This window comes from Cololabis saira, chromosome 22 (assembly GCF_033807715.1).
Source record: "Cololabis saira isolate AMF1-May2022 chromosome 22, fColSai1.1, whole genome shotgun sequence".
In the NCBI taxonomy this organism is placed as follows: domain Eukaryota; kingdom Metazoa; phylum Chordata; class Actinopteri; order Beloniformes; family Belonidae; genus Cololabis; species Cololabis saira.
Window position 1 is genome coordinate 19876125 of NC_084608.1, and position 11148 is coordinate 19887272.

The 11148-nt window shown below is 40.8% G+C and overlaps 1 protein-coding gene across 1 annotated transcript; it reads right to left on the bottom strand.

The window, feature by feature from the left end:
- Positions 1 to 4110: 4110 nt before the first annotated feature.
- Positions 4111 to 6911, bottom strand: chst2b (carbohydrate (N-acetylglucosamine-6-O) sulfotransferase 2b). Its single transcript, XM_061713808.1, has one exon. The coding sequence runs from the start codon at positions 6378 to 6380 to the stop codon at positions 4983 to 4985; it is 1398 nt and encodes a 465-aa protein (XP_061569792.1). The 5' UTR covers positions 6381 to 6911; the 3' UTR covers positions 4111 to 4982.
- Positions 6912 to 11148: the final 4237 nt, after the last annotated feature.

Here is an 11148-nt window from a genome sequence, read left to right on the forward strand (position 1 = left end):
TCTGCAGGTTTTATACAACATTGTGGTTCTAAAAGCAGCACATCAGTGCAGCTGGTTTCAAAGAGTTAATTCTCAGAAACAAGAGTTAAAAATTTAGAAAAAATATAGTAATTTACTGATGTGGAAAATAAGAAATTTACTCTTACTCTTACTCTTACTTTTACTTAAAGTAAATTTAAAAGCATTTACTTTTGGATACTTAAGTACCTTTAAAAGCAAGTACTTTTCTACTCTTACTCGAGTAATATTTTGACTGAGCTACTTTTACTTGTAACGGAGTAAATTTTGACCAGTAGTATTTGTACTCTTACTCAAGTACTGGGGTTGAGTACTCTGTCCACCTCTGCCTGGGGGCCGTGATCTGTGATCACTTTTTATCATCCCCTGTACCCTCTGTGCTAATGCCCCCCACATCCCACAGCGAGAGGGTTCGCTGATCGGGGCATCTGAAAGCAGCTGAGTGGGAGTCAAAGTCACTGTGGCCTCCAAAAAGTCACACAACCCCGTGAGCTAATATGCATGCAAAGAATCACTCCCAGGAAATACTGGGAAAAAAAAATGCTAATAATACAGAAGCTAATGCTCTTTCTGTTGCTCTGCTGGTGATAAAGTGCCACTCTGCTCCAGTTTCCAGTCATTTCATATCTGAAATTGAGATTTTAAAAAGTGTTTCATCTTGCAGCTAAATTAAAATGAAACAGTGTTGTTAGAAACGCAGAGCGGCTTCATGCTACTAGATTACATAATGTGTTGCTTTCAAGCTTTAAAGAGACTTACTCATCACCACATACAGTACTCTGATTAGATACTCGGGTTTCCCTTAATCAGCTAAAATAATATTTTCTGCCAACTTTGCTTTAGTGCTCCGCAACCCTCTATTAAAGTGTTTTCTGATACGGTCCTTTTAACTGTTTCAAACGTATCCCAGTGAATGTATCCGCCCCCTCAGCGCTCTCGGTGATCTGCTTATCATTCTGTGGAACACCAGACTATTTCCAGATGTTTATGTATATTAACAGCATTTGGAAAAGAGACTATCAGCGTGTGAGGCTTGCTGTGATTTCTTTAATTATAGATTGCACTTAGCTGCTTTCTGAGCATGTCTCCGGAAATCTCTTTCGACTGAATTGTGGCGTTGTGTACCGTGCAAACAGAGTCTCTGAACGTTAGGCTTTGTGAATGTGCAGATGGTTGTTTTTTCTTGTGTTAATAAAGCTGCCGTCCTTGAAGTGAGAGCTTTCCATTTCATGCCGTGAGTGCATGAATGCGTGTCCGGAACACGCCTTTGTTTTAGTTCTCAGTTGCTGCAAACACATGCAGTGGTTTCTCCCTTGTTTGCAGTGATGCTTGAATCCAGTTTTGTTCTCGACGACAGCAGCGACTCCGATCGAAGATGACTAAATTTAGGTTTTGGATTTACTAAGTTATTTGTAGCATTTTCTTTGAGAACTAATCATTCATGTACAGTCATGTAGAAAAAAAAAGGAGCTTGTCCCCATATGATTCTGAGGTTTTATGTATCAGTGTATAATAAAAAAAATATTTGTTACAGTAAAATCAACCTCAGATGAATAACACATGAAAAAATTATTATAGCTTGTCATCGTTTTTATTTTTCACAAAGCCTAAGCCCAAGCGAAGAAGAAGCGTGTAAAGGATTAAGTCTCCTATTGTTTCCATAGGAATTAAGAGGTTGATTATCAGCCAAGTGGTCGTGTATCAAATACTCCTGATAAACATGCAAGCACCTTTATAACGGCAGAAATGTGGTCAGTTTTACTAGTTGAGAGCATTCACTTGGGTGTGAGCACTTTGCCAAAGAGGAAAGACATCAGCAGTTATTTTAAAGACGCAATTTTTGCTGTCCTTGAATCTCAGAAAGGGTATAAGTTCAATTCCAAACTATTTGGAGTACATGAACATGCAAAGCTGACAATACTGATTAACAAGTGGCATTCTTTACTGTGGGATGTCCACTTTGTAGCAGTGGACATCCCAGAACATCCAAGGTCAGAATGTCCATTACTCAAAAATTGAAACAAGCCTGAAAACTACATATGAGACTCCTCAGGCCTCATTTAAATGTTAAAAGTTTGTGTCAGTATAATTACAAAAAAGACACAAATAGAGCTTTTTGTTTTGTTTTGGAATTTTTTGCAGTGTTGCTTCAGTGTGTAAAGCTGCATCTGAAAAGAAAACCAAAATAACAGAACCTCCAGGACAATGTCCTTTAGACTGACTAAAACAAAAAAAAAGACACATTTGACCACTATTTTCAGCCCCATACTCGGTGCAAACCAGATGTGGGGGAAAGATGATTTGGACTTTTGCAGCCAGACGATTGATGGCCTGCAGTCATTCAGTCAGCCGTGAACTTCTTTGCATATCAAAGTATCATAGAGTCAAATGAGAGGCCATCTGCCTGATAGCTAAAGCTTTCTAAAATTAGATCCTGCAACAGGACAAATGCTCCAACCACACCAGAAAACCCCAAAAAGGAAAAAGAGGACTTAAGTTGTTGCAGTGGTCCATTCAAAGTGCAGAGGCCAGCCCCGGTCGATCTGTGGTGGCGGGGCCTTAAGAAGTGAAAACTCACAAACCTCAGTGAACTTCAGCAACATTGCGAGACACTGATTTTACAGTAAAGAATTATATCAACTTGTTGCTAAGATGTGGTTTTACAATCGTCTGAACCACAAACTGTGGTTACTTTTATCACACACTGCTTCTGCATTTTGGCATAATCTTTGTTGCATAAATAATGACACATGATAAGTCATGTATTGTCTATCTGATGTTGTACGCTATGTACTTACTTTTAAGGGCTGGAAAAGACCAAGTGATATGTGTTTGTTTTGTGCATAAAGCCTTATGATGGAAAGTTGTTTTCACTTCCCTGACTGTATTCCTACCAGCTGTTTTCTGGTACCAGCGCATCATTCGTGTTTATGCAGGAAGATGACGAAGCTGCCCACAACAAGGGTTCACAGCTTGTCTTAGTGCCCGTGTTATTCCGGACAGGCCGGTTTTCTGTTGAGCTTTTCAAAGATTAAGATAGGATTCTGATGCATCACAGCTCAAAACCTGTTTAACAATAGTCATCAGACAGAAACAGTGTACCGACTTGGAATTTTTTTGCTTTGAGTTACAGTACCGTTATTTAAATTTTGAGCCACTTTTCATCAGCTTTGTTTAGGTTTGTCTTGTAACAAAGGAATACAGGAATGAGTGTTATTTCTACCAGCTAGTGTGTCTGACTGCTTCAGATATTTGTAAGACATGTTTTCCCTGTGGAGGTTGAAACCTCATGTAATGTTCCAGAGCAAAGTTTCCCACCCAGTTCTGAACCCTGTTTGTGTGTTGAAAATAAACAAGGCACGCCCCTCCTCTCCCTCTGTGTATGTCTGTACAGAAATGGCTTACAAAGTCCGCCCCAGAAGCTCTTATTCTTTCCTGCAAAGACAGTGTCTGAAATATGTTAAATCTGATTTTGTTGCTTCGAATTCTTCTTCTTGACATCAACATAAACAAATGTCGTCCTAGCTATTCTTGATCAATCAACCGAGGCATCAGAGCAGACTGAGGGATCCTTAAAGAGACAGGGACTTAAGTGAAGCATCTACAACATAAGTTTACAAAAGAGGAAGCAGCAAAATACTGTTAGACAGAAATAGCGTATCCTTTTTAAATGTAAAGGATGTACGCTCGTTGTTGTAATCTCCAGACTATAAAATCACGACGGCATACAGGAGCATATTATAGGCTCTTTAAAAGAGTCCCTGCTGCATTTTTTTGACCTCAGAAAAAGGGAAATGATAATCTATTCTGATGAGTAATGCTTAATGTAAGCCAAAAAAACAAAAAAAGTTAACAACCCCTCAGGGTACCTTTAAGTCATGTGGCAAACGGCAAGAAATGTATGACAGCACAGTGGCTCTCACATGGCGAGTCAAATAGGACGTATTAAAATCTACTGGATGGAAATTAAATATCGAAATTTACTTACACTTATTGCATTAAGTTGTTTGCTACAGAAAAACTGAATCAGCATTAATTCACTGGCAATCTTCCTCATCCACTGAGAGCCACTGCTCCGGGTCCGGTCGTGTATTGCTCAACAAAAATGCATAAACGCTCTTGTTTACTGTGAACTTTTACTCAATGCAATATTCTCAGATCATGTTTGATTTTTTTCTTCCATAATAGCAAGCAATTGTATTTGTAAACATTTTAAATGGTAGGACAGACTGCTCACACTGACACCGAGAGACTTTCCAGCCTTATGACACGTCCACAGTGCATGATATCATCCCACAAGGACTTGGTGAACAAATAAAATTTAAAAAATGTAAAAAAAAAACTAACATAGGAAGGAAAAAAAATCCCCCACCCCACTGTTTTTTTGTATGTCTTTAAATCTAGAAATAGCACTACTGCTGTTCTGATGACACCTGGAACTATGGCACATCAACAAATCAATTCATTGATTGTCTATAACTTCAACCAGATCTGAAAAATAAACACTAGCAATGAACTTTTTTTTTTTCATCTGTTGTCTTTTTTCTTTTATCCACTATTTTCACTTATACAGACAGTATGGAGACTGAAAAAAGTTTTAACATTCAAAAATAATCCCAAAACATCCATTTTGTAGTGTCATCATAACAAGATACATGAATTATACAGTTGTTTCATTATTTTTTCCACCCCCCCATAGTTGCAGCTTAACTAATCAAGTCATTCTTCTCAGGCCCTGCACTGTCAAAGCCATCCAGTGTTGCGGTACAAAAGAAGTCGTCCCTTCAAATGCAACGGCAGCTCGACTCAAGGAGACGTGATACATTCCAAATGTGGCCAGCGGAGCTCCTTGAACATCTTAAAGTAAAGCTTTAATTCCACGTTTAAGAGGAAACGGCACTCAAAGCAGAATGAACGTTAAATTAAAATGTCTTTGGTGGTGACGGGGTTTGTTTGTTTTCTCCTCACAGTCTGGAGCGTGTCAGTAGTGATTTGCTCAAGTCCTTCGCCTCCACAGCCGTTCTCACTCGTTCGTACCCTAGAACAGACATGGCGTGGTGGCAGTAGTCTTCCACTTGTTTGATCTGCTGAATGCTCAGAACTGTTCTCCACGCACTCGCAGCTTGTGTGGCATTCCTGGAGGAGACGATGAACGGCTTGGACGAGGAACTGGAGCCGCTGGTCATGTTCAGCGCAAACGACTCGATGTCGTGGTTGGAGGTGAGGTTGGAGAAGCGGTAGATGTTCCTCAGGGTCTTCACCGGGTTTTCCACCAGGTCCTCGTACCGTACGGCCATGTACTTTCCCTTCAGCCAGCTGGGTGGGCTTAAGGCACTCCTCAAAGTCCTGGAGGTGCGGTCACAAATCACCTCCATGGCTCCGATGGAGTGATAATCTGAGCCATCCTTCTTGTTGGCTTTGTGACCGGGATCCACAAACGGTATCCTGCGAAGCTTGGGGTCCCTGCTGCGGACCACCTGTAAGTTCTCCCGTATGAGGCCGTGTCTGGATTTGATCCTGGAGTTGGCGACGGCCCGCGGGTCTCTCACCAAGTGTATCACCTTCAAATCCAGGGACGGATCCTCCATGAGAGGGGCCAGGACGTTCACGTCCAAAATGCGTACTCCTTTAATGACTATGGTGCTATATTTCAGGCACTCCTCCTCCAACAGTCTAAGGCTTTGAGGGGGGCATTTTTTACAGACCTTATCGTCCACCATCCCCACCACATCCTTCCTGTAGGCTGAGCAGAGGGGATAGGAGCAGACCACTTTATTCAAGGTGGCTCCAAATAATCCCAAGGAGGTAAAGTTCTTGCCTCCGGGGCTGTTGTAGAGTTGGAAAACGGACAGATCACAGCGGTACAGGGAGCTCAGCATGTCTCTGGCCGCCCCCTGCAAAGACACTGCATCCCCCGGGTACAGTTTCTGCCAAATATGCCACATTGGCTCATACAAGAAGAACACTTCAGGATTTTGGTTAAAGAGCTCCCCAAAAAAGGAGGAGCCTGACCTCCAAGTGGTCAGAACGTAGATAAGCTGTCTCTTTTTGGCCAGAGAGGGCCTGTAAAGGAAGCGAATGTCAGATCTGCTCTGATAGGAGGTGCTCCTCATCTGATGGTTGCACTGCTGGGGCTCTTTAGTCCATTTATAATTAGCCAAATTGAGCATGGTGAGGACCAGCAGTAAGAAATAGGCCATAAATAACACAATCCTCTTTCTGCGGAGCACTTTCATCACGATCCCCGGCTGTGCTATTATCTTGGTATGATTCCTGTAGGTTTTGAGCTTCCGTCCAAAGCCAGCATCCTTCTCCCAAGGTGCTGTCAACTTCAGTGGTTGATGATATTGTTTGCCTCTCATCTGTTCCCTCTTTAAGAGTGGCTCTCACCACTTGGATGATGCTCTTTACATTGACTATGCACCAAGACTCTGGAGTGTATGTGCAGGTTGAAGACCAGGAATTTCTTCCCAGTTGATTAGGTAATATATTCACCCCCTCCAGCTAAAAAAAAAAAAAAAACTCAAAAAAACAAAAACAACAAAAAAGGCGGTATACAGGTTTCACTGCAGTGCGCAATACTCTTCATATGAGCGGTGGATGTTAAGACTGCTCCGGTTGTCCATGGAGAGCGTTGCAGTGATGCTGGGTGGCCCGTGTTGAAAACAGAAAGGAAGCAGCTCCTTCATTGTAGCAGACGCCCTGTTTGTCCACGCTGGGGGAGACATCCCTGCGCACATCATCCCAGCCATCTGCGTGAACGTAACATGGCGAGACTCACGCACAGCACCCGATGGAGACAGTCCCTCTGAATCCCGAGCACGGCGCTCTGTCCGCGTCCGCCGTGTTTGCGTGTTTTAGTTTAAAACCGCGTCCCCCCCGTGCAGCTCCTCGTCTCGTCTCAGCTTAATGCAAACTGAACCAATTCAATCAGAATGCGAGCGGGGAGGCCCCGCCCACCGAGGGCGCTCATTGGCTGGTGATGTGACGTCACGCGCCAATGAAGCGTCTCATTGGACCGCCGAGCTGCCTGTCAAGGCTGCGGGCTTGAATAGTGGCTCCCGCAGACGGTGGAAATGGTAGACGGTGGAAATGTTTTGTTTCTAAATCGACGCAGAGCTTACGCCGTAGGGTACGGCGTAGCCTACGCCGTATGCTCTGCGTTGGTGTAACGCGGAACCATAAATCAGCCTTCAACGGTCCAACTCAGCGTCTGCAACTCCCTAACTGTGCTCCACCCAGTCACTCGGGTCAAAGGGAAACTGCTTTTTTAAGATGTTCTTTTCAGCAGTATGTTCTTTTTTTTTTTTTTTTGTCTTTGTTGTCATTCTACTGAAAAGCACTGTTAGAATTTTGATTTTATAGAAGCTGTCTTGTTTGATTATATAAGTTACATAATGTGCATATTTAAGATATATTAACCACAATACGTATTACTATGGTGTATGGAAATAGTCTTGTCTATCTGCTGCAGCTTGCACACAGATAAGATGCACCACACTTTGCATTAGTCTCAAGCCGCATGAGCTGCACATATGTTATCTACTGATACAAGAGGAAGGGCCTCCCTCTGTGTAGGTGGGACCAAAAAAGTATTTAAAAGGCGTTAGGGACTTCACTATTTTCTTTTTGTTCAGTGAGAGCGAGACTGAAGCCTCGATTCTCTAATTATTTTCTGAATGTGGTAATAAATACATAGTGTTTGATTCAAAAGAATAGGAGTCTGTTGTCTTTCTATTGAAGGTATAAAGATCCCGCAGAGATTTAAGATATCTTCCTTCAACACCACGTCTCTACTTCACTATAATGAATATCTCGCCTCAAACCATGACTGCAGTGAAGGATAGTCCAAATCTAGTTTTTTTCCTCACTACAACCTCAAGAGGGTATTTTAAGTCTAAGAGCACATAGGGAAATTTAAAATGTAAATTATAAGGATTGACACACACACACACCGCAGGTACTGGTGAGTAGGCTACTTGGGAGGAAAATTACGTGATGTGGGATTGTTGATCACTACATTTTTCACTGCTTTTAATAAACATTCCCAATCTGTGCAGGGGTCTGGGGAATTGTGACGTTTGGCAGCTGTTCCCCGGAAACTGGCCAGTGTCCTGGGAATCTGTAAGTGTGTGCGTTTGAACAGAGAAAACCACATGCTCTGCAGATTGAAAAATCATGTTTCCTAAGAGGCTTGCCTCTTTGGGATTACAATGTGTCATCTGAAGAGAGACGAAAACGAAATAAAGAAAAGGCATTAAATCTCTTCATTTGTAATAATTGCATAGGGATTTGAGGATGTGTATGACTTTGTTAGACTATTTTACTTTATTTTATGTCCTACATTAGTTACATTAAAATCAATAATTATGATTAAAGTGCAGCTTAGATGTTTTGAGATCTGGAGCAGTCCACAGCTGTACATCTTAGAGATGCTTATATAAGATTATTAAACCATATAGTTAATCATTTCTTGTGTTAAAAAGTGTGCCTTTCTGCAGATCTCTGCATACCTAGAAGCTCGTAGGATTCATCCCAATGCGGATGTTTGTAGTATTAAAGCTTTGTATTTACTGCCCTCTGCTGGACAAACGGATTCCAACACTTTTTAGGCGGATACAGTTTCCAGTCAAACATGTAATCCCACTCCCGTCCTTATTACTTTTTCAGCCTTTCACTGGTGCATGTAACTTATTTATTTACACTTAAAGAGTATAACCCATCCAGTATGGGTATGTGGCTTTGACGTGGGTCAAAAGTTAGTTCCAAATATGGTTCTGTTGCTTGTGTTTGGCCATTTTTATTTAGACTAAGTTACTAAAACTTTGAGAGCCCTCCCCCATTAAGCATACTTTTATTCCTTATGGGATTCTTATAGTTGACTCACTTAGTTTTGTCATTTGGGGTTCTTAATACTAAAACATTTTGGGACCCAAGCCTATTTCAAGCCCAGGCCCATTCTGGACAGAAGAAGCTCACTTTTAAACAAAACAGGGAAAGAACCGTTCAATTTGCAGAGAATCACCAAAATAGCATCTTTAATAGAACATTTTCCATTTAATTACCACACTTCTCTTTCTAGTCATTTATGACTTCTTTTGAAAATAATGTTAAAAGGATTTTTTCGCATAAAAACTTAATTAAACAAGAAACTATCACATTAGAAACACATCAGTTTTATTTCTGTATTCCTCTGTCTTCTAAGTGATGGAAATTAAGGAAGGATTCGTTTTCATTACTTAGCTCATGGTAAAAACCTCCCACTAATATCACACTATAAAACTCAGTAAAGAAAATGCCCTTTCTGGCTATTAAACTATTATATGATTTGAGTATTATAACACATGCTTTAACTGAAAACCAGAAAGTCATTGGTAATCATTTGTACCAGAGCCCATTTTGAAGTATTTTCTGTTCTGTTGCATATGTTGATTAGTTTCCTTGTGGATTCATTTTGCTGATTAATCCATTGTTTGACTGCTTGGCTGATCTGCAAAATAACATGAAAAGCTATCTAAACAGTTCCAATATGATTATCAGAATAGTTGCCAATAGTCTGTGGATGAGTATACTGATGAATTAATTAATCAGGCAGAAAGTGTTTAAGCTGAGCTTGTATAAACTGCTGAGGTCCACGAGGAAACATCACGTTCTCTGCATGTTTTACATAACAGTATCTGAATCTGTAGAGCAAGTAGTAGCCAGCATGGATATTAAGACATGAAGTATAAGTAGAAATCCTTCCAGTATGTCCAAGTTGTGTTCTTGGTAAAAATCGGGCCATTTGGGTACAAAATGGTCTTTTAACCCATATGAGGCCCACAGATAAATCATGGATGGTGGCATAAAAAGACAAGCAAAGTATTTATATGGGTGCTAAGATACATTTTTTAAATAGAAACATGAATTCATTTTAAAAGACAGACCTACCTCCTCAGTTTGTACTTTCGTGCAACATTACAATCTAGACGTCTCATATCAAATATCAATCCATATATGCTCATCTCACATTACTCTGTTGTTTGGTTCCTCCTAGACTAGAGTGATTCCTTTTAATGAACCAAGATTCATCTGGGATGCTGTGATGCTGGACAATAATGTGCAACTGCAGGAACGTTTTTTTAATTTATTTTTTGGTGCTGGTGTGGGACATTTATAAGCTCCTCTATAATTTATTTTTAGGAAGCCAAATATGCCTCCAAATAATTATCTATTTGCGTGTGTATGTTTGTATATGAAACGTTTGATTATATCATAACTAAAAGGAAGGAGTAAGTAATAAAATGAATTCATACAGCACTGAAAATAATGGCTTTTATTACACTGTAATTTGCACTTTCAGCCTGCAATCATGCTGTACAGAACAATAGTTTCTGTGTAGGATATTATGGTCACTAATCAAGGATTAGATCGTATTTTTAGCTCTTTTTTTCTTATTGTACTGAGTCCTAGCTCATTACCTCAGTGTCAAGACCTGGTTTAAATGGGACACTGCTACCGTACATTTTACATTTTAATATTGATTGGATTCTTTCAGCCCTCTTCATTATGGGAAAAATATGTACCGAGTTCTTTTGTTGCACATAATCATCTTCTGCAATCATTTACAAAGATGTTACATGTGCACACCGTCCACAAAGAGAACTGTGTTCCTTCCCAACCTTTTCCAATACGAAGTTAACCTCAGACATGGATAGCCAAACACATCAGCTACACACTCATGCCCCCATTATGGCAGTCAGTGTGGTGATGAGGCTCATAATCTTTCACAGACCATAAGCCAGAGATCCGATTTCCTTTCGTTTGCCGCACTGATATGATCATATTCATCTCAAATAATGTAGTTTACACAATGAGCCAAATCACGTGTATATTGGCAAATACATTTGATAAATATAGCCAACATGACTTGCAGAGGTTTTCCCTCCTGCATGTGAAGATTGTCTGTACAGTCGATGATCGTTAGAAAAAGAAAAGAGCACAAAACAACCCTGTTACGTAATCATGGACACAGCGCGTCCAGGCGGGGGCAAGGCGCATGCGCAGTGGGGTCGGCGTCGGCAGCATCAGGACCACAGAGCTGGTAGTAAAGGCTGATTTATGGTTCTGCGTTACACCGACGCAGAGCTT